Below are 23,517 nucleotides of genomic sequence, written 5' to 3' on the forward strand. Positions count from 1 at the left end.
CAACTTTAATACTCTATGATAAAGAAGTTGAGGAAAATAAAAACTTTTTTTGTCGGTTTATTAGGATTTTTGGGCACTACATGTGAAGTGAAGTGTGGAATACGTTAGAAAATACTGCAAATTGGATTTGGCACTATTTGGTGTCAGTTCCTCTATCAGCATCAATGAATTAGGGATAAGATATGGAAGTAAGTTAAAGTCATCTCTCAATTAGAGATAAGATATGGAAGTAAGTTAAAGTCATCTCGATTGAGAGAGTATTCGTCTAATTCTTTCAAATCTTACATCAATAAGATTAAGAAATAAGCAGCATTGGAAAAATCAAGTAACAGAGAGAATATTTAAAGTGGCAATAGAGACTTTAATCCAACTGGGAAAAATATCTCTTACCAAACTATATATATGTACATATTTTTATAAACATATGTTGGAAAATAGAAAAACATATACCATTTTCTTAGTAGTCTCGTTGAAAATTATATAAAAAATTCTTTAATAAGAGAACAACCACACCGATATCTTCTCTTCAGTGGCTAAAAATGAAATTAGACATGTTAAAACATATCAATATATTATGACAAAAGTTTTATTTCACTTTTACTTCCTCAAGGCTAATCAAAGTTTTACTTCCTCAAGGCCAATCAATGTTTTAATAAATTATTATGGTGAACGAAAAACAACACCATAAGAGTACGAATTTCTGCTACACAAATACTAGGCTTAGGTTACCATATAACGTTGGGATGACGCTGCTAACAAGGTCATTTCCGGTGTAAAAATTAGAAAACAAATTGTTATTTGTGTCCATATCGTATTCCTTTCTTAATAATAGAGTGTTGTTGGTTGATATCTTGATGGTGTTCCCGAGGAGGAAGAGCCATCCATTTCTGACGGAATGGAGGAGTCAAATTCTGGAAGCATTAAAGTTACGTTCTCTAACTCTCTCACCACCTCCAACATTGACGGCCGTGCTGACGTCACCTCCTGACTGCACTTTACGACCAATTCCATAAATATTTTGATGCGTTTTGGATTTTATGGACCCATTTTCCTGTCTACAATTAATGGACAACATCTTCCCAGATTGACATGCTGCAATCACCTGTTATTGATAATTATGGTAAATTTCTACTACAAACACATCTATGTCTGTCTGTCTATTTGTCTGTATGTACGTATGTATGTATGTACGTGCATATATATCTGTCTATATGTATTATGCAAGTATTAGCACCTCGCGAACAATGTTTCTACCGTGAGATATACGTGGTATTCCTGTCAAGAGTTCAAGAAATAGAATTCCAACGCTATAAACATCATTCCTCTCTGTTAACTTGTGGGTGAAGAAATATTCTGGATCAAGGTAGCCCTGCATGGAATGTGTAACATCCATAAGTAAACCAACCAGTAAGGGAGAAAAAACATAAATTGCAGTAGAACAGCATTGGAAAAAGTCTACTAATGATTCCAAGTGCTGCAACTTAAGATTAAGGTTTTCTTTATGAGAAAGTAAATATTTGTGGAAAAACTATATTTTATTAATGTATTGGGCCACCGTATAAATACATAAAACCAGTTACAACAGATAAACATAAAAACAATAATGCTATAACAAAGGTTGTTACAGATAAGCACGAGAAGATTGTCTATTAGGAGCTATTATTCTTTCTCTTTGAAGAACCAAATCTACATTTTGTTCTGTAAATCCTTCTGAAGTTTTGAAGTTGTACTTCTTACCGGTGTGCCTTTCACCATTGTGGATATTTGCTCCATTCCAACTCCCTTTCCATCTGATACTGGTGCAAGGTTTGAGATTCTGAAGTTTGGAACTTTTGCAGTAAACTCGGAGTCCAACAATATGTTGTTTTCTTCTATATCCTGGTGTATTATTGGTGGATCAGCTTCTGCATAAAGGTAGAGATTTCCCTTGGTCGAATCCAATGCAATGTGCAATCTGTAACAGCCCAGGTTAGACCACTTGCATGCAGATATTGTCTTTTTTGGGCCTGGGAGGCCTGGGCTAGTGGGACTAGCAGGTAAGGGTTGGAAGAGGATTCTCCCTAACCAATGAGATGCATTTTAAATCCTTGAGGGCTGGGTTGTAAGAGGATTCCTCAGACTCAAAGAAGACAATATCTGCATGCAGGTGGTATGGGCTGGGCTGTTACAAATGGTATCAGAGCCAGTACCCGGATCGGTGTGCCAGCGAGGATGCTGGACCCCAAGGGGGGAGGATTGTCAAGTCCCACATTGGTTGGAAAGGGGAACGAAGCATAGCTTATAAGTGTATGGATACCTTTCCCTTGAAGACGCGTTCCCATGAGGGAAAGTAAAACTGTGAGAGGTAGGATTGGACTCATCATCTAGCTTCCAAAGTAGACAATATCTTAGTTGGGCCTGAGAGGCTCGGGCCAGTGGGACTGGCAGGTAGGGATTGGAAGAGGATTCTCCCTAACCACTGAAACGCCTCAGTTGGACCTGGAAGGCCCGGGCTAGTAGGACTGGCAGGTAAGGATTGGAAAAAGATTCTCCAGGGGTTGGAAGAGGATTCCCCCTAACCACTGAAACGCTTCGGTTGGGCCTGGAAGGCCCGGGCCAGTAGGACTGGCAGGTAAGGATTGGAAGAAGATTCCCTCTAACCACTGAAATGCGTTTTTTAAGAATATGAGAACAATATCTGCATGCGGGTGGTCTGGGCTGGGTTGTTACAAATCTCATAGCAAAAGTAAGAGAACTTCTGAATCTAGCTGTTCGGTCACAGATGATCAATAGAGAATGTAAAAGAATATGAGATTGTGGTTGGAAAAAAACTAAAAAGCCAAATTAAATGATTCTGTTTCAAAACAGAGATATTAGGAGACCGTCAAACGGAAGAGAACACTTTTTCAATACTAAAGACTGTAATTTTCATATTTATTAGTTGTTTCTTCATGTTCCATGGTGTTAAAAGAAAAAGTCACCAACATTTTAAGATTCCAAGAAGCTGGAGATACATCTGGAATAATTTAAACAAACGACACATGACAATGGAAATTAAGTGTACAAAGTAATACGAAAAATTTACCAGAGAGAAGACATTGAAGAGAACCATCTGGCATAAACCTATATACTAACATTTGCAAACACTGAAAATACCACATGTTAGCATATCCACTTTAAAGAAGGAAATGATTGTTGTAAAGAACATCAAAACAGAAATTTTTGTATATAGATCTCAATTAGTTTCAGTGGAACACACATGAAGATTCAGATAAATACTTTTTAAAAAATAAGTTGGGAGAAGACACAGTCACATAGCTTTGACATGTATTGACATCTAAATAAAACTTTAAACTATCAAAGTGGCTATACCTGCTCGTCTTCTTCATCACAATATCCAACCAATGAAACCAGATTGCAATGATGTACTCGCGATAACAATTCTATCTTAGTATAGAATTCTTTTCCAATTTCACTAGCGATCTCCTTTTCTTTCTATTTTTTGCTTTGTTCTTTGTTTTTTCCACGATGTTAATTAGACACGATTTTTTATTTTGTCAGTCAATTAAGCAGCCAATTAAAGTTAGCAAGTTAAAATGATTTCGAATTTCTTTTTGTTTGAGGGGGATATCTCTATGTCTATGCTTTCTTGTTTGATTTAGATGTATAGATAATGGAATTGAAATCCAAACTAATAAGGGAAATTAAATTTTGGTTGGTTAAAACTTAAAAGATTTTATTATTCGGTTGAATTATTGAATCTATGAGTGAATAAATTAGTGACAGAATGCCTTCTTGTTTCTGGTTTTAGCTTAATAAATCCATAAAGAAAACATAGATAGAAACAGCTAGCGGAAGTCGCGATGAGGATGAGAGTGAGTAAGCTTCAAAGTCGGGCAAAGATTGGCTCTGGAGATTGGGGGATCATTTCATGCCAACCTCATGGCTCTCATCAATGACCTCAACTCCTTGAAGAGCAAGGGGAATTAATGTTTTTTTATGACTTATGATCTGACCTTTTATTTCCTTCATTTTCCCATGGTTTTAGTTGCTATGGTACTATATTGCGTTGGTCTATTATTAATGTTGTTCAACTTGATTCAAGTTTGATGTGCAGAGGGTCCAAACCTTTTTATCAGTTCCCCATACAATAAAAGTTATTAAATTTCTGTATGAAATGTTAATCCTTCATTGGTATCCTCCTATATATATCTGTGTGTGTGTGTGTATACATATCCTGTATGTATATACATATATATACATATGTAAATTCTTTTATCCATTATTCTAGCTATAGGTCCAAAATCAGCATACATGCACTACTAGGCATTTATTGGCCTGTAAGGGCATGAAAGCCGAACAATAGCTGTATATACATGCACATCAAAACATATTTCTGGGTGAAAATTTTTTGTAGGAGAGAGATCGGATAACAGAATAAGAGAAAAAACGTATCTATGCAAAAGTTTTCTTGTAAGTCAAGAATCGAAAGAAAGTTTAACAATAAATACACATAAGCACGAATTCGAGATAAAACAATGATTAATATATATATATATATTAAAATTTATTCTCCTGCCTTTCATCCAAAAAAAGTTCGTTGACCTGCTTTAACATCATGCATATATGCAAAGGGATATAGACATAAAATGTGGACAACCTAAAGTGAAGAATATGAAGAAAGAGGATGTAATTTATCAGCCTTTGGCTGTGCAAAACTGTTTGAGCCATATTTTTAAAACTATAAATTACTTATTGTCCAAATAATTCAGATTTACAAAAATTGATGTTTATGTCCTGTCTTTTATTATTATTGTTATCCAATCCATGGGTTCCTTATTGAAGTTCTCCGTCTCTGTTTTATGATTTTTCTTTTGAAATAGTCTGTTTGATGATTTAACTTATAAGTGAATGACTATGATCCCCTGCCCCTCTGTAGCCATTTTTTTTTTCTTTTTTAATGTACCACAGTACCACGTGATCAATAAAATATATTTTTTCATACATATTGATCAGGATGATTGGGATTAAATTAACAACAAACGTTTTGCATACAAATGTGTAAAAAAAACATATATGGAGATCAGATAATTTATTAATTTATTGATTTTATTTCTTTTATTACAGTTTGGGGGAAAGGGACTTTTTTACATAGATCTAAGTTTTGAACCCCGTATCGGTATACATATACCTATGAATATAGAAAATTAATGACTTGAATTTTTATCTTTTGGTATGCATAACATTATCAATTAATTAAATATATGTATATAAATATGTAGAAACTTTTTTGCTTGTTTCTTTCATAAATCAAGCATTTTATTACAAATTTGGCTACGGTCTCTTCTCCTTGACTCGAAGTGCAATTAAATATAGAGGAAACTACAAAATACAAAAAAGTTACGTACAGGTTTATTATCTTCTTCCAAGTTTCATTTTATTTTATTTCGTCCGGTTTTAATGAACTGGAAATAAAACAAGATTGATCTCTTTAATTTGTCAGTACCAGGAGTCAAATTCCGTTCATATTGGTCAATATATACATGTGTGTTTTCATCTTTGGCCAAACTCAGAAACAAGATGATATGCAATAATTACAAATTCGAAAACCATACAGAAATGGACCAAAATCCCATTTTGAAAAAGTGCAAAAGTTACAACAAACTACTTGTTTTCATCAAGTCAATGTCAGCGAGGAGTGATGCTGGGAATGACTCCGCTGACAAGATCACTTCCAGAAATGCTGGAGGACATGAATGTGTCGTGGGTAACATAGGATGAAGATGACGATGAAGGTTCCAACTTGCCAGAAAATGCGGGAGCACTGGATTCTGAGATGGTAGCATGATGATGATGAGTACTTTCTGGCATCGTTTTGAGGATGTTTTCAAGCTCCCTCACGACGTCTAACATACTAGGCCTCTTTTCTGGCTTGTCATGGCAACAACTAAGAGCCAAACCTACAAACCTTTCCACACAATCTGATGGATACGATCCCATTCTGCTGTCTATGATGGAGAACATATTGCCTGACTCGTGTGCCACATTCACCTATATATCACACACAAAATACAAAACAAAAATTGTTTTTCAGATCAAAATAAACTGGTCACCTAGTTAAACTTTCTTTGTAACAAAGGAAAAAAAAAAAAAAAAGTCTCTTATGTTTATACCTCGCGGACAATGTTTTTGCCATGTAATATAGGTTGCATTCCTGTTAAGAGCTCCAGAAATACTACTCCTAGGCTGTATACATCACTTTTGTCTGTCAATTTATGAGTCAAGAAGTATTCTGGATCCAGGTAGCCCTGCACCAAGTTATGGATGAAATATAAGTTGTTCATATGCAAATCAAGTATTCAGGGATATTTTTCCATATAGTTTCAAAGTATTTGCTGAAAAATTAGACATACTGGTGTTCCCTTCACAATTGTAGATACATATTTAGGAGTCCCTTCGTCATCCTGGAGTGGTGCAAGGCGTGAGAGTCCAAAATCAGCCACTTTAGCTATAAGGTTGGAGTCTAGAAGTATGTTGCTGGCTTTAATGTCTCGATGGAATATAGGTGGGTCTGCTTCTGTATGGAGATAGAGAATGGCTTTAGCCGAACCCAAAGCGATTCGTAACCTCATACCGAAACTCAATGTTCGCTTGGCCTTGGCTGTCATAGCAAATGGAAGTCATTGGATACGAATTGAAAAGTTCTTTGTACATATTATGTAATGGAACCAAGTCCAGCTCTCTATTTCCCAGCATAATTAAAGAAGAAAAGAAAACATAAAAGTTTTAGTGGAACCAAGATGCAGAATAGAAAGTTCAGGAACAATTCTTGAATCATAAATGGTGAAGATTTTCATACCACCAAGCCAGTCCCTCAGGGTTCCATTAGGCATAAATTCATACACCAGCATCTGCACAATCACCAAGAACACAAGTTGTAGAAGGATATTTACAAGTTCAGCAACCTTAGTGTACCTTGAAGCTTAACCATACAATATAATGCACGTTTATGAAGTTTCTGACAAACGCAATATTAATATTCCAATGGAAAATAAGAAATATTGGTGAAATAACAAAAAGTGATCGCAAATTTTCATAGAAAAAGAAGAAGCATAATTGCAAATTAACTAGTTCTCATATCAAAATCATGTAGAATGTCCAAGGCCTCAGTATTTATCTCTCTGGCATATAGGATACTCCTTATCCATCTGAATGTCAGCCTCATGAAATTCTTTGGTTGAATTTGAAAACTACAATCCTTTAGATACTCATTTTCACAACTTATATAAACCAGCACAAGAAAAGACAAATAATAATACCTGCTCATCTTCTTCATCACAATACCCGACTAATGAGACCAGGTTTCGGTGATGTACCCTTGACAACAACTCTATCTCTGTCAAGAATTCTCTCTGGCCCTGCAATGATCCTTCTTCTGCACGTTTGATTGCCACAATCATATTATCAGGCAAGATGCCTTTGTAAACCTTCCCATAACCTCCTTGGCCTACTTGACTTGAGCTACTAAAATTCCCAGTAGCTAATGCCATTTCTTTAATGGTGAATGACCTCACATCATCAATTTTCACAGAAATCCTTGTGGCTGCAAGTGAAAGAAAAAAGCAAAAAGGACCATCTGTTACTTTCTTCATCAATATTGCGATTTGATGGTATCAATATACTTCGCTCCTATGCACTTCTTATGAATGAGCTTACACATATTTTTCCTCGATGATGGCGTGTGATGGAAGCCAGAACGTCTTGTAATCAGAAGCATGACTAATGCAGCTATAGAAACAATGATGGCTATGGCTCCTATAATAATGGCTGCCAAAATGCCTTTACTAATGCTTGCCCTTTGTACCTTAACACTCACTACAGCAAAGAAAGATGAAAACTGATCCATCAAAATGGGAGTATAGGAAAGGAAATTTTGACATTAGCACAAGTAGAATATAATACATATGAACTATTGGCCAATGCCCATCATAGAAGAAAGTAGATTACTCAGAAATATAACAAATAATACTCTAGTCAAATTTCCTAGGAAAATACTATCATTGAACAGAATTTGCTCAATATTTTCACAAACTTCCTAAGTTTCTTAGAAAATTAGGCAAAAGATACATACTAGTAGAATAAGGCCCCTGGAGAGTGAAATTGAGAAGCTCATATGGTCCAAAAAAATCAGTGCGAGGAAATCTCCACGAAGTAAATTGGTTTCTTATCCGCTGAACCTCGCTTGTATTGAATGTACTTTTGTCGTACAAAGGAAAAAGCTTCAAATTCATTCGTAGACGAGGCCCTTCTTCCCAGATAAATGAATCAATTGAAATTTGAGAAATGTCCAAGTTGAGATACGTACTTAGATACATCTTAAATTGACTCATATATGGAAGAAAATAGGAAAAACTAGGACTCTTCAGCCGATACCCAATTCTTAGTGGGGATGCACAAAAGCATGGAACAGGGGAAGCTGGAACATATTCAAAGTAATTATCATCAGGACAAGCCTGAGGAGGACAGGTCATTGTTTGAGTTGAATTGGTTGAGTTTTCTGGGATCTCATTTCCTCCAGCTTCATAACTACAAAACCGGCCTATGTTCTGCATGGTAGAGTTCTTGCAAATAGGATTGTTATCAAGCCTGTGGAATAACTGCCACAATCATGAGTATTTGAGACCATAAAATCAAAAACAAGATATTTTTGAGCAAATAATTTCATTTCATACAAAATTTGCATTAAGGATATTGCTTAATAAGTTATGTTGTGTACATATAACCTAGAATTAGAAGTCTTAAGCAAAATGCATTTACAAGCAGCCGGGAGTTTTAGATATGACTCTTTTTATGGATTGTAATTCACTTTGGTAGAAATGGTTGCAAGTAAAATTTATTCTTACATTATTATATTGATCTTCATAATCATGTTTGTACATTGAACCCTTGACAATTTAAGTTAACATAGAAAAGTAAGATACTTAAGCCTTTGCTAAAACTAGAGTTACTGTTAGCTTGATATACACAGTTGAGCCTACTTTTAAGCTCTATAAGAATATTTGAATCCTGTTGTTAATGGAGGGGAGGTTTTAGGTAATACTGTATTTGGACAACAACCTAAAGGTTTACAAAAGCAGTATACATATATCTTCACCAACATTTATATTTAAAAATTGTGACAAGTAGTGCATGGAGTATCAAATATAATGCCCAAAAAAAAAAAATAAATAAAAAAATAAAAAAACTCGTAGATCATATGATTGAATGAAATAGTGAATATGAAAGCATACCTCAGAGTGACATTTGCTGGAGGATCTAAATCTCCCAAAATGTTTGATAGTGAATTGTTCCGAAGATCACTATAGAAAAATATAAGTAACATATAAATAAAGTGCACTCTGAAAACAATCTATAAGGTTTTTGCTACAGGAACTTACAGTGTACGTCTATTACTTTTCGTAAGGGACAAATTCTGCCATAGGTTAGCAGGGACAGTACCAGTCAACAAATTGCTCTCAAGTGACCTGTCCTCAGGATGACGAAAATTGAGATTCAAATATTAGTCCACATAATCACAAGAGAATCATGTTACATTATCAAGGAGTCATGTATAAATATGTTTCAAATTACGAAATGGAACTCACAATTTTTGGAGAAAAGGAAGATCTGAAAAACTCATGGGAATAGATCCATTAAGATTGTTATGTGACAGTTTGCTGCAACAAAAGAAAATGGATTTCTTTACAAGTTGAGTTCTTAACAGAGAGTGAAGTCGGATCAAAACTTATTAGAATGCAATATGAGAATGTACAAATTTGAACAAATAAGGATTTAAATTGGGCACAAACATACATGGTTGTCATATTATGAGAAAGCTTTTGTGATGGTATGGTTCCCGTAAGATGATTCCTACTCAAGTCTCTGTAGCATTATATAAACAGTCAAAGGTTAGACAGGATTTACAGTTATGAAAGATACAAATTGAAAACCTCATTGCTAAACCATACTTAAACTTACAAATAACTAAGGTTAGCTATGCCACTGAAATCAGGAATACCTCCCTGCAAACTGCAATTCTTAAGACTTCTGCCAAGTCGAATGATGGAGAGAAGAAACAAAAAAAACAGAGTACTATTAGTTCCTCTGAAGATCATACCTTTGCCAAGAAGTTTTGATATTATCTTTTAGTTATTCCATTTCCAATTTCTAATTATGAGGTCAAAATGAATAAATTTCAGAATGAAATACAAAGAAGTAAAAAAGGAAAATAACTTTTTTTTCTTATAGTACTTACAATTTTGCTAATGTGGAAAGTTTTCCATAAGTAGCAGGAATCTCAGATCCTCTAAAATTGTTGTTATCAAGTTGACTGCAAAGAGAAAATCAAAGAGATGTAGAAAACATCAGCACCACATTCGTTTTCTTTCAACTAGAAACCGAGATAAAGGAAGGAGGAGCATACAGTATGCGCAGATCTGACAAGTTGGACAATTCTGGCGGAAGCGATCCAGATAAGTTGTTATTGTCCAAGAGCCTGTGAAGAACTACTTTATCAATCTCATCTCAACAACCAGTCAACAAGTTTCACTACCAAAACAGTTTCCAAATTACAATAAAATCACAGAATAAATGACTAAAGAAGTGAAAACTCACATATGAAGAAGATTGGACAATTTGGAAAACTCAGATGGAATTTCACCACTAAGAGAATTGTTGTTAAAGTGGCTGCAAAGTTGCATCATGGAGATAAGAACCAAAAACAGGCACACTTTTCAACCAATTTGAATTAGCATTTACCTTAATTGATTAACTTACAGGTGTTTAACACTGAGCAGGTTAGCAAATGATCTTGGTATTGGACCAGAAAGTTGGTTCTGGTCGATTTGGAATCTGTTAAGTTTCGAGAGATAGCCAAGCTCATCGGGTAAAGAACCTGAAAGATTGTTTCCATTTAAGAGCCTGCATAAACATTACATAACAGAGATGAGAGGAGAAAGACTCCATGAGAAAAGTTATCAAAACCAAATATATTAACTCAACTTACAAGAGAATCAGTGATGCAATCTTTCCTATCTCCTTGGGAATAGTGCCAGTTAGTTCATTCCACATAAAATCTCTTCCATAAGACAAACAGAAGAAAATGAGATATTAGCATCTTTGAAATGAATATTAGGATCAATTTACGAACATGCTGACCAAGTCACAAGATCAATTATAAGTTGTTATGACTCACAGTATTTGAAGTTGAGACAGTTGGCCAAGCTCAGGTACTAAACTTCCTGAAAGATTCATATTCAGCAACCGGCTGCATCCATATTATGTCATAATTGAGATCATATAGGAGAACTGCCTATTTGAAAAGATGAATAAAATATGAAAAACAACATACAGCTCCTTGACATGCAAATATCCATCATTAGCAATTGTATCAAAACATAAAACTCCAGTCCAATTGGATACACAAGGATCCCCCTTGTTCCAGTTTCTGAGATGATTCAGAGGATCATTTAAACCGCTTTTGACTGCTTGCAAGGCCTTGACTGCAAATGGACACATATTCATAAGTTGATTCTCAACTGAATCCATGAAATCTGTGAGACCAAGTTCCACATATACTCTTTGAACTTCTAATGATGCCAGTATAAATGAAGAACATTAAGTAATTTTAAAATCCCCTTCTAGGAATGGGAAACAGAATCTAGTTTCTGTTCCATGTAAAATCTGTAGAACACTAAAATTTCCAACAAATTCAGTGAAAGATAAATTTGGATGTACTCTGAAAGAAATTATACATTAATACTTACTTCAGCAGCATTGAACAAGGTACCAGATCAAAATAACGAAAAAAAAAGAAAGAAAGAAAAAGTATTGAACATGGTACATAACAATGATCAGAACACTAACTAAGAAGAAAAATAAGATGACACGCAACAAATTTCAAAAGTTTGCAAAACACACCATCATGAGTCATAAGAAGTAGTAGCAACTGACCTTCTGAAGGATCTGTAATTTGTGCAAGTGCGAGAAGCATGAAGCAAGAAAATGACAGAGCAAGAACATGTGCATAAACTCTCAGCCTGAGCATTCTGACACCCTTTTGAATAATTAAAAAGGTGGGTAAATTCCAAAATCAGGAATTAATTAGTTGCTCATAAGCATAGAAAGCAGACAATCAGCGCTAAATACCGAAAACATGAAACAATTAGGCAAATCAACTAATCAGCAAGTGTTACAAATGACTTAGAGAGAAGGAAATATATTGACAGTAAAAATAAAAGAAAGAAGGAAAAAAAACAGAAAAATAAACCAAAAAAAAAAAAAAAAAAGTAAAGTAACACGTTGACTTTGAAAATACATAACAGGGGTGTAGACTCCTAAGGCGTGGAGCATTTCCAACGTTAATTAGTGGCTCATGATTAGCACAAGGAACAGATAATAAGCAGTGAACTGAACCTTCAAACCCCAATTAAAAATTAAACTGTCTTTTCACCCCCACTTTCTCCATTCCTTCCTAATTAGAGACAAGAGAAATGAAACAATAATCGAGGGAATCAAACTAAGCAAATTGTTGCAGAGGACGACCTTTAGCTGAGAAATTGGGGAGAATATTGAAAAGAGTAGTGCTTGACAAAAAACATTAGTATCTCTTAATTAATTAATAATTACTCTCCAGGCAGCCAAACAGATTGAAAATTGAAAACATTATTGACATTAATCGTAAAAGTTGAAAATAAAAAACACAACAGAGAACCATAATAGAGTTTCACAGAGAGAGAGAGAGAGACAAGTCAAGAATCTTTCAACTGGACATCCGGTGGAGGAGCAGTTAGGATATGAAAGGCGCAGCTTGAAAGTTGAGAACACCACCCCCCTCCAAGTCAATGGAATATTGGAGGTGAGCTTCAGAACGACGTAGCATGATGCATGGTTGTCGTCATCCATACCATCATCATCATCATCAATCCATGATGATCCATGATCTACTGCCCGTATGTTTAGAGACTTTTGGGAAAAGACAGAGAGAGAAAGAGAGGGGTAAATCTGAGTTGCTGACTTTAAGGTCACGGTTGGTTCTTGTCATTTTTGAATAACATATATTATATATATATATGTATATATATTCCTGCTTCTTTCTTTTCTTTCTGCATGCTTAGCTGCTTTTCTATTTTCTTTTTCATTTTATATTGTTTTTGTTTTTGTTTTTAATATTCCGCTGGTGATTAATATAATTTAGCGTTGGAGATACTGTTTGATGTCCCGCCACGTGCGGCTTTCTTGGAGTTGACTCTTTTTGTGTCCACCTCCCACTCAAACTCTGACAACTCACCACTAAACATAAATAACATTAATATTAATGATCATCATCTAATTAATCTATGGTTTAAATTAGCACTTTAAAATGATTTCAAATTTATTTTTTGTTTGAGGTCGATATCTCTTTGCTTCCTTGTTGGATTTTGGATTTATAAATAATGGAATGGAAATCCAAACTAATTAAAGAAATTAAATTTTGTTTTGTTAAACTTAAAAAGATTTTATTATTTGGTTCAATTTTTGAATCTATTAGTGAATAAATTAGTGATGAAAGTCCTTCTTATTTTTGGTTTTTGCTTAATTAATCCATAAAGAAAACATACATAGATGCACCTAGCCGAATTAGAGATATACAGACACATATTAATTCGAGAGAAACAAGTTGAGTATAATTACAGAGACAAAGCAAAGGGAAAAAATAGTTAGGGGAAAAAATAGTTAGGGGAAAAAAAAAAAAAAAAAAACAAGTACAAAAAAATATAATATAAGATACATTTATTGGAATAGGTATTCCTTAGTATCAAATGCTCATTCTCTCATTTTGGTTACACATGAACAACTCAGAAATGGAATAATGAACAGCACTGCCCAAAAAAATATATGTAACATATATATATATATATATATATATATATATGTAACACTGATATTTACAACAAGGTCAATATTTTATTGTCAAGAGGTTCAGGGAAATAAATTTTTTATAACACTGATATTTACAACAAGGTCCATATTTTACTGTAAAGAGGTTCAGGGAAATAAATTTTTTTTGTCAGTTTGTTAGGGATTTTTTGGGACTACGTGTGAAGGGTGGAGTACGTTGGAAAGTAGAGCAAATCGGAATTGGCACTATTTGGTGTCACTTTCTCTATCTGCATCAATGAATTAGAGATAAGATAATGGAAGTAAGTAAAAATCATCAAATAGTCAAAATTGATGGCTGTAAAGACACATCAATTGAGAGTATTCATACAATTCTTTCAAATCTTACATCAACAATATGGAAAAATCAAGTAATAGAGAGAATATTTAAAGTGGTAATCGTGACTTTAATCCAACTGGGAAAAATATTTCTAACCAAACTATGTAGATGTACATATTTTTTATAAACATGTTGCAAAATAGAAAAATATATATCACTTTCTTAGTAGTTTTGTTCAAAGTTGTACAAAAATTTCTTTGATAAGAAAGCAACTGCACAGACGTCTTCTCTTCAGTCGCTAAAAATGATACTAGATACGTTAAAACATATCTATATATTATAAGAAAGTTTTTTCTTTCAGTTTTGCTTTCTCTAAGACTAAAGAAAGTTTTAATAAATTAGAATGATAGAACAAAAAAACAACTCCATAAGAGTTCGAATTTCTGCTGCACAAATACTAAGCTTAGATAATTAACCATTTAAGAGAAAGTTTATGGTCGGTGTCTGTGGAGGGAATTTGGAGAGTATCCAAAGGATTTCGATACTTATGGAAGCTGTAGTTCTAGATTACCCGATGATTTCGATGCCTAATCGAAATCTATCTCAAGGTGATTTAACACCAAACCAGCAACATACACAAGCAATAGGGCCAATCAGCTTCACCGACCAGAAATATATATATATATATATATATATCCAAAACACTTGAATCATTCAACACAATCAGAGATATATATTGGAGATAAAAACCAATCAGATATGCTTTCTAGCAAAACCAAAGTGATAGCCAAGATGGATACAAAGCTTCTAGCCATAGATCAAAGTAAACCAAGCTATAAAGGCATCCCACGTGCAAGCTGGTTATATGACCCACAACAGATCAGCGACATGTCGTTTAAAAGGAATGCTTACTCATCTCTTCACTAATTAATTTAATGCCACATAGACTCATCACAGTGTCATTAACGAGGCTTAATTGTGGGGATGACACCGCTAACAAGGTCACTTCCGGTGTAAACATTAGAAAATAAATTGTTATTTGTGTTCACCCCGTTCCCTTCTGAATAATAGAGTGGTGTCGGTTGATATCCTGATGGCATCCCCGAGGAAGAAGAGCCATCAATTTCTGATGGAATGGAGGAGTCAGATTCTGGAAGCATTGAAGTTATGTTCTCTAACTCTCTCACCACCTCCAACATTGAAGGCCGTGCTGATGTCACCTCTTGACTGCACTTTAAGGCCAATTCCATAAATTTCTTGAGGCATTCTGGATCGTATGGACCCATGTTCTTGTCTACAATGGACAACATCTCCCCAGATTGACATGCTGTAATCACCTGTTATTCACAATTATGGTAAATTTCCATTGCAAACACATTTATGTCTGTATGCTTGTATTGTATATATGTATGCACGTATATATATGTCTGTATGTATGTATGCAAGTAATACTACCTCGCGAACAATGTTTCTACCGTGAGATATAGGTGGCTTTCCTGTCAAGAGTTCAAGAAATACAATTCCAAGGCTATAAACATCACTCCTCTCTGTTAACTTGTTAGTGAAGAAATATTCTGGATCAAGGTAGCCCTGCATGAAAAGTGTAATATCTGTAAGTAACCCAACAAATAAGGGAGGAAAAAACATAAATTTAAGCAGTAGAACCACATTGGAAAAAGTCTATTAATGAGTCCAAGTGCAGAAACTAAGATTAAGGTTTCTTTCTCTTTGAAGAACCGAATTCTACAAAGGATACATTTTGTCCTGGAAATCCTTCTGAAGTTCTGAAGTTGTACTACTTACTGGTGTGCCTTTCACAACTGTGGATATTTGCTCTATTCCAACTCCTTTTCCATCTGATACTGGTGCAAGCTTTGAGATTCCAAAATCTGAAACTTTTGCAGTAAACTTGGAGTCCAACAATATGTTGTTTGCTTTTATATCACGGTGTATTATTGGTGGATCAGCTTCTGTATGAAGGTAGAGAATTCCCTTTGCTGAATCCGATGCTATGCGCAATCTCATAGAAAAGCCAAGAGAACTTTGGAATCTAGCTGTTTGGTCACGGATCATCAACAGAGAATGTAAAAAAATATGAGATTGTGGTTGAATAAAATAAAAAGCCAAATTAAATGATTGTGTTTCGAAACAGAGATATCAGCAGACTGCCCAACAGAAGAGAAAAATGTTGTCTTTCTGCACACATTTTTGATACTAAAGGCGGTAATTTTCATGTAGATTAGTTGTTTCTTTCTGTTCCATGGTGTTAAATGGAAAAGTCACCAACATTTCAAGATTCCAAGAAACTGGAGACATCCACAGATGACAATGGAAATCAAGTGTACAAAATAATACAAAAAATTTACCAGAGAGAAGACTTTGAAGAGAACCATTTGGCATAAACTCATATACTAACATCTGCAAGCACAGAAAATACCAGGTGTTAGCTTATTCACTTCAAAGAAGAAAATGATCGTCGTAAAGAACGTCAAAACAGAATTTTTGCATATAGATCTCGACTAGTTTCAATGGAAGAAACATGAAGGTTAAGCGAAATTCTTTTTAAAAAATAAGTTGTGAGAAGACACAGTCACATAACTTGGCATGTATTGATATCTAAATAAAACTTCAAACTATCAAAGTGGCTATACCTGCTCGTCTTCTTCATCACAATATCCAGCCAATGAAACCAGATTACGATGATGTACTCGCGATAGCAATTCTATCTCTGTATAGAATTCTTTTTCACCCTGCATCGATCCTTGTTGAGCACGTTTAATTGCTACAATTGTTCCATCAGCTAGAATGCCTTTATAAACTTTTCCATAGCCTCCTTGGCCAACTTGGGTAGTAATATTGAAGCTGTCTGTTGCTGTTTCGAGCTCTTGAAAACTAAATCTTCTAACACCTTCAAACTTGATAGGATTCTTTGGAACTGCAGACAGATATAACGTTCTCATTATGTTTATGCATAAATGAAGATAAGTTTCACAACTCATGAAGATAAAAGAACTTACAAGGTTGGTTCTTCGAAACTTTTCGTTGGAATGTGGGGTGAGTTTTATTGTAAATAAATACAATAGCAAAAAGCAAAGTAGCTGCACAAGAGATAGATCCCAGCACAATTGCAGCAATGATGCCTTTGCTCATACCTGATTCTGGAGGCATGCCAGTACCTGCAATACGAAAGAAAGAGAGTAAAAATGATTTGTCATCCAAGCAGTAATTTAGCATACCACTATGAGAAGAGAGAATGAGAAACACAGTTTCTTCATCCTTTATTTTCCACATTTTCAGTTCATTAGAAAAGTAAGAATTGAAGTTAAGTTGAAACAGGAAAACTATAAAGTTCCAGAGACATACGATTATCATAGTGTCCTAAATTAAAATTGAGGAGATCGTACGGCCCGAAGAAGTTGTCCAGATGAATATCATTTTTAGTAAATTTTTCAATAAGATGTCTGGTCTCATTTGTACTGAATATATGAGAATCATTTGAAAACTTAGGAAAGAATTTGAGGTGCAATATGAGCTTAGGACCTCTTTGCCAATCAAACCCACCGACAACCAGTTGATAAATTTCCATTCCAAGATCGGATGTTAAGTATGCCTTAAAAAAATCAACAAAAGGTCTGAAATTTGTCATGCTAGGACTTCTCAACCGAAACCAAACTTCAATAGGTGCAGCACAGAAACAAGAAGGATAATCAGGGGCATATTCAAAGAACAGTTCGGCCACACAAATTTGAGGTTCGCATTCATCCTGAGAGCTACTTGAGTTTCCAGGAGGCTCCACAAGATCTCCATCTCCAAGTCCACAGAACTGCGTTATCTTTAGTTCATTTGCACTTTCACAAACAGGATTACCTGCAAGCCTAAGATACCCACACGATAACATTATTGGTGTTCTTGCATTGTAAAGCAGAAGAAAACTTCGACAACAATTTTCAGTTGACAATTGAAACAAAGATCCAAGTACAGACTTAAATAGATGGACATCATTTATGAAATTTGTAGCTTACAAAATGGTGACGTTTGAAGGATGATTTAAGCTGCCTGAGATATTCTGGAGAAAGTTATTCTCAAAGTTTCTGCAAGTAGAATGAAGATACACAAGCACGTTTTTAAAATATGGTATTAGTATAGTTTTTGAATAATTATACCTAGATTAGTTTGATCTCAAAGAATTATGAATCAGAGCTTCACTTTTTTTAAAACTCTCGAATGAAAAGTGCTGTTAAAAGCAGTGGCTTTCAGCAACATCTTACAAGGTAAGTGTGGCATCTGCACTACTAAATGTCATATTCTCCCAGATAGTAGAGGGAACATCGCCAGTCAACCGATTGTGTTGGAGTGACCTGCAAGAAAAGAGAAGCCTCATTTTCACATTTAAGATTTGTAAATCAGCATCTATTTTTCCATTTTCATTACTCAGGAAAGAAAGCAGATCCGCCTCTTACAATATCTGGAGTTCAGGAAGGCCTGAAAAGTTTGAGGGTATGGATCCAATAAGCATATTTCCTGACAGATCACTGCAAAATTCATGAACTGTAAGTATTACTTTGTTAGTTTGAATTGAGAAATTTGTAGAGCAGAATTTATATGTTTTATAGATATGAACATTCACATACATTGTTGTGATGTTGACAGGAAACTTGTTTGTTGGTATATTTCCTTCAAGTTTGTTTGAGCTAAGATCTCTGAAATTGGAATATCAAAAACACATGAAAAAAAAAACATATGTTTGATGAAATATAAGGATTTTTCCTAAAAAAAATATTACAATAGTTCTCAAGAACTTACAAGTAAAGAAGGCCTGGAATACGGCTAAAATCAGGAACTTTCCCTTGCAAGTTGCAGTTCCTAAGAGTCCTGCTCAGTTGATTGGTGAAGAATTATGATATTTATAGAGGCACATCATTTCAATATAACAATCAATAGGTCCTTTTAACCATAAATAATGCTAAGGACTCTAAGAAATAGAGAAAGAAAAAAAAAAAAAAAGAAGAAAGAGACAGAAAGGGGAAAAAAAAAGTATTTATATATTAGTTACGCTATGCTATGCTTGCATTTTTACCTTATGGTGGGCATCTCACGTCCCACACCAACTCTAGTGGGAGATAGAACAAACAATTTGCAGAAATCATATGTCCCAGCAACTCATGGGAAGTGAGATGCCCACCATAAGTTAAGCATGCAAGCCCACTGGTTAAGTTGCTACCAGTTCCAAAAGCTTAATTAGCCTTATGTAAAGTGGCCCTGCTGCCAAACTATGTAGTAAAGTAGATAATAGTTTTGAACATAAATACACACACGTCTAGAGAAAGAGAGAGAGAGAGAGAGAGAGAGAGAGAGAGAGAGAGAGAGAGAGAGAGAGAGCTTACAATTTCACCAAATTTGGCATGGTTGCATAAGAATCTGGAATTATTGACCCCCCAAAGTTGTTGTTATCAAGTTGACTGCAACAAAGAGAGAAAGGGTAGGTGGATTGGGGTGGTGGGGGGCCGAAATGTAGGTTAATCTTTCAGTTAGATACTAGATAATTATCGATTTAACATAATACAGAATTTATCAATATTTTTGGAGATTATGTTCCATGCAGATAGGAGATGATCAGACATATAGTAAAATTTTTAGCACATTAAAGAACTTTACGGCTTTCCTATTTGATAGCAAATAACCAACACTAGTGTCGATTCAGTTACTTTCTGCTGTGGCACAGTCGGAATGATTTGACACTTCAAGAAGCAAAATTTACTTCCCATTTCATTGTTCAATATGTGAACGTCTCTAATCCCCTGATGTCTTGGATTCTTAATAGACACTCAAGCAAACTACCCTGATCTGTAAGTACAAGTAGAAAAACATAACCATTGAGTACTGCTTTACAGAAGACTAGCGCAAGTAACATACAGAATCCTCAATTTTTCTATTTGCCCCAGCTCTGGTGGAAGATACCCTGATAGATTGTTGTTGTCCAACAAGCTGCAAAGGAAGAAATGTAGATAATAAACATCCTCTAGAACACTGACAACAAGCATAAAGGGAAGAGATCATGCTTATGTGATGTTTTTATTAACAGAATACGAAGCACCTAATCAGGAATTAGTTACTGAACTCACATATGAATTATTTCTGGTATTTCAGAAAGCTCAGATGGAATCTGACCTCTGAGTGAGTTGTTGTTGAAGTGACTGTGATAGAAAATTTATGATTATATGCACCTCAAAGAAAATGAAAAGTAGTTACTCCACAATGAAAATCCATCTTAAATCTTGAAAAAGCAACTCACAAGTGCTGAACTTTTTTCAGCTTTGAAAATGATTTGGGAATTGACCCTGAAATATGATTTTGGTCCACTTGAAACATAACTAATTCAGGGAGATAACCAAGCTCCTCTGGTAAGGGACCAGATATTTGGTTTCCATTCAAGAGCCTGCAATTAAAGAATGGAATATTAACAAAAATCTAATGAGAAAAAACGTTTCATAATGAGCTATTAACTTGCATGCAAATGTAAACACCTTTACACTTAAAATGTATATATATATATATATTCAAATTATAATGATAAAAGAGCAATTTGAAGTTCAGCTTACAGTTGCTGCAAATTAGTTAAATTTCCTATCTCCTTCGGTATGCTGCCACTTATATTATTCCACATAAAATTCCTGTATGTGCGGGGAAAAGACATTAATGTTGAAAAGAATTATATCTGCTATCCAATCAGAGACTAATATGGATGAAAAATTTTAATGTATAAACAAGAAATGCACAACGAACTTGAAAGCCTCGAGTTTGGTATCAATTTATATGTTACTCACAATATAGTCAGATTAGGAAGATTGCCAATTCGAGGGGATAACTTTCCAGAGAGATTCAAATTAAGCAACCGCCTGCATCACAGGAGAATCAAAACAGAAGATGGCTAATCAACATATCTCAAGCTAATAACAAAGGATGTATAACCAATTAAAGCTTTTCTGTTTTCCACTTAAGAATTATTCCACAAACACTCAGAATGTCAAGTAGAGTTTAAGTATTTGATCGCATTTTTATGGAATTACAATTCTTGAACATGGAGATAAGCATCCTGGTCATCATCCTCCGTACATATTACACCTGTCCATTCATTTTCACAAGGGTCTTTCTTCTTCCAATTCCAAAGGTTCTTGTATGGATCTTTGAGTTTACGACGAATTGCTTTCAATGCACTCACTGCAATATAACAGCACCAAGGTTCTGAAAACCTGATTCTATATTGAAAAATCCAATTTGTACAACAACAAATCTATAAAACTCACCTTCAAGAGGGTCAAGTGTTTGTCCTGAAACCAGCAAGGAAAAACAAAGCAGCAGTAATCCAAGCATAGCTCCTTGAACACAAATATTCCTCCACCTCATCTCCATCTATGCTATTATATGTATATGTATATATATAAAGATCAAACAGACACTACATCCATCAGAACTACTCTCTCCAAGTCTTTCATATATACTAAATTACTAAAGCTAGCTGCTAAAATAATTGCAAAAATTAAAATTCAAAAGAAAAAAGTTAACAGGGTGAAGAAGAATGATCAATGTTGTTATGATGAAATCAGTAAAAGTTAATATTCTAGTTCTCTAGCTAGGACTGGCAGCCATGAATGGTACATGCAAAATGTAATTAAGGAAATCTCACCAAAATGTGCTTATCAAAGGGCAAAAGTAAGACCACCAAGACAAAGAAGAAAGTTGGAATTGTATGAAAATTGCTAGATAAGGTTTTGGATATAAATAGAGAGGATGAGATTGAAATTATATCCATTAATTAATTCTTAATTATGTTCAAGGAATGGAGGATCAGGTCAGCTGAGAATTTGCAAGTTGCCGATTTATGGGACCAGTTTTTTTATGGTTTTGAGTTCATCTTCTTCTCTGTGAAGAGTGATGAGCAAAGCTGAGAATGAATAATGAAGGACTTTGTCCACGTTAGTTTTTAAGGTGCAGAACCCAACTTCTTTCTTATTTTTATTTATTGGTAGTATTAATTTTGTTTTCAAAAGAAGAAAAAAAAAAAAAAATTGGCTTGCATCAGTGATGATAAAGAAAGCTGAAAAAAAAAAGAAAAAAAGAAAAAAAAGAGGGGAATACTATAGATATCATATTTTTTTATTAAAATTTTAATAACCAATTGTAAAGCAATTTTTTAACTGTCATTAAATTAATAATGCTAAAACTATTGACAAGATACCAAATAATTGAATATTAAAATTTTGATAAAAATTTGATCATTGTAGATTTACTCAAAAAATAAAATAAATTTGCTTGTTGCTTGTTGATGCTAAATAAAAGCATTAAAGTGGAGGCAATATACTTTTCAGTTTTATATCAAATTCAATGTTAATGATATTATATTTATATCTTAACAAAAATTATACACCAATTTTTTAGATGTTCCTTTGTGTTTACTTTTCAGATACTATGAAAACTTCATTTCCCATTGTGCCAGTTGGAATAAATTAATTTCCATCAATTTCATCAAATACTAATACATATCATGTATAAGCATATATATATATATATATATAACTAGGAGAACAACGCATCCCAGCTCCAGTATATATATAAATATATACCAAAGAAGACCAACCGATTAAACAAAACTAAAAAATAGCACATTACACTATATAACAAGCAACCAACTATCCTATAGATTTGAACAATATATATATATATATATATATATATATATATATATATATATATATATATTTTTGAATGTGTAAGTTGGTGAGTGATGTCAACATTATCTTAATCGTAAGTGACCAATGAACCTTCAGCCTCGTACCTACTTCAATTATCTAATCACGTTCTACTAAACTCTCAGTTTTGGTGTTACAGGGGCATCCGGTTGAAGACAAGAAGACGACATTGGTTGTTCTGAGATTTATGAGCCGTTATGACGCTGAAAAACATGTCACTTCATGGGGTAGAGTTCGGTAGTAGAGTTATCTGTTTCGAAGAACGTTGATTCTAGACATTTTGCGTTAGGGTTGACAATATTTCTTCTTTAGAAAAGCAAAAATAAATAAATAAATAAATAAATCTCCTTATGTATTATTTATATGGCTTATACATGTCCTTCCATTTCCAATCCATTATATATATATATATATATATATATATATATATATATTTTTTGTTTTTAGCAAAATCATAAAGTAAATAATATATAAAGCCAGGTCCAAATGAGAATTTATCAAAGTTTTTTTTAGTAGACATAATTTTGTCAAGGTTGTCTCGTACAAAAATGACCA

The 23,517-nt window shown here is 34.2% G+C and overlaps 2 protein-coding genes and 1 pseudogene across 5 annotated transcripts; all 3 read right to left on the reverse strand.

Moving 5' to 3' along the window:
* Nucleotides 1-652: 652 nt before the first annotated feature.
* Nucleotides 653-4,011, reverse strand: LOC132804253 (probable LRR receptor-like serine/threonine-protein kinase At5g37450; annotated as a pseudogene).
* Nucleotides 4,012-5,461: 1,450 nt separating this feature from the next.
* LOC107431383 (probable LRR receptor-like serine/threonine-protein kinase At1g06840) lies at nucleotides 5,462-13,151 on the reverse strand. 2 transcript variants are annotated; one of them, XM_060818205.1, is made up of 20 exons: nucleotides 12,765-13,151; nucleotides 11,971-12,073; nucleotides 11,213-11,284; nucleotides 11,024-11,095; nucleotides 10,795-10,938; nucleotides 10,633-10,704; nucleotides 10,442-10,513; nucleotides 10,274-10,348; nucleotides 9,997-10,065; nucleotides 9,832-9,900; nucleotides 9,624-9,695; nucleotides 9,417-9,503; nucleotides 9,270-9,338; nucleotides 8,111-8,625; nucleotides 7,696-7,854; nucleotides 7,299-7,582; nucleotides 6,839-6,890; nucleotides 6,393-6,640; nucleotides 6,153-6,287; nucleotides 5,462-6,030 (listed from the first exon to the last, which is right to left on the reverse strand). In XM_060818205.1, the coding sequence occupies exons 1-20, from the start codon at nucleotides 12,919-12,921 to the stop codon at nucleotides 5,668-5,670; spliced, it is 2,889 nt and encodes a 962-aa protein (XP_060674188.1). In that variant the 5' UTR covers nucleotides 12,922-13,151; the 3' UTR covers nucleotides 5,462-5,667. The 2 variants fall into 2 exon arrangements, with proteins under 2 accessions (XP_060674188.1, XP_015897804.3); XM_016042318.4 differs by adding an exon at nucleotides 11,369-11,519 and having other exon boundaries at nucleotides 11,971-12,903.
* A 1,213-nt stretch (nucleotides 13,152-14,364) lies between these two features.
* Nucleotides 14,365-22,132, reverse strand: LOC132799098 (probable LRR receptor-like serine/threonine-protein kinase At1g06840). Of its 3 annotated transcripts, none has more exons than XM_060818056.1 (21): nucleotides 21,900-22,132; nucleotides 21,520-21,625; nucleotides 21,283-21,433; nucleotides 21,040-21,111; nucleotides 20,815-20,886; nucleotides 20,508-20,651; nucleotides 20,338-20,409; nucleotides 20,129-20,200; nucleotides 19,600-19,674; nucleotides 19,019-19,087; nucleotides 18,847-18,915; nucleotides 18,676-18,747; nucleotides 18,484-18,573; nucleotides 18,238-18,306; nucleotides 17,756-18,090; nucleotides 17,233-17,391; nucleotides 16,867-17,150; nucleotides 16,582-16,633; nucleotides 16,019-16,269; nucleotides 15,671-15,805; nucleotides 14,365-15,552 (listed from the first exon to the last, which is right to left on the reverse strand). In XM_060818056.1, exons 1-21 carry the CDS (start codon nucleotides 22,023-22,025, stop codon nucleotides 15,178-15,180), a joined length of 2,850 nt encoding a protein of 949 aa, XP_060674039.1. In that variant the 5' UTR covers nucleotides 22,026-22,132; the 3' UTR covers nucleotides 14,365-15,177. The 3 variants fall into 3 exon arrangements, with proteins under 3 accessions (XP_060674039.1, XP_060674038.1, XP_024934823.3); XM_060818055.1 differs by having other exon boundaries at nucleotides 14,393-15,552; nucleotides 17,579-18,090; nucleotides 21,900-22,131; XM_025079055.3 differs by having other exon boundaries at nucleotides 14,394-15,552; nucleotides 17,579-18,090; nucleotides 21,520-21,630; nucleotides 21,900-22,131.
* Between the last annotated feature and the right edge of the window lie 1,385 nt (nucleotides 22,133-23,517).

The sequence above is a fragment of the Ziziphus jujuba genome, chromosome 6, assembly GCF_031755915.1.
Source record: "Ziziphus jujuba cultivar Dongzao chromosome 6, ASM3175591v1".
NCBI classification, from domain to species: domain Eukaryota; kingdom Viridiplantae; phylum Streptophyta; class Magnoliopsida; order Rosales; family Rhamnaceae; genus Ziziphus; species Ziziphus jujuba.

What these genes read in the sequence shown, in the direction of transcription:
- LOC107431383 (XM_060818205.1), bottom strand. Translation starts at nt 12,921, where the DNA reads ATGGATGACGACAACCATGCATCATGCTACGTCGTTCTGAAGCTCACC. An exon ending in CTGCTCAGTGTTAAACACCT is followed by an intron (nt 10,705 to 10,794) that starts GTAAGTTAATCA and finishes GCAACTTTGCAG; the next exon opens with CCACTTTAACAACAATTCTC. An exon ending in GTGATGAAGAAGATGAGCAG is followed by an intron (nt 6,891 to 7,298) that starts GTATTATTATTT and finishes GTGATTGTGCAG; the next exon opens with ATGCTGGTGTATGAATTTAT.
- LOC132799098 (XM_060818055.1), bottom strand. Translation starts at nt 22,025, where the DNA reads ATGGATATAATTTCAATCTCATCCTCTCTATTTATATCCAAAACCTTA. An exon ending in CTGAAAAAAGTTCAGCACTT is followed by an intron (nt 20,410 to 20,507) that starts GTGAGTTGCTTT and finishes TTTCTATCACAG; the next exon opens with TCACTTCAACAACAACTCAC. An exon ending in ATTCCAGGCCTTCTTTACTT is followed by an intron (nt 18,916 to 19,018) that starts GTAAGTTCTTGA and finishes TTCCAATTTCAG; the next exon opens with AGATCTTAGCTCAAACAAAC.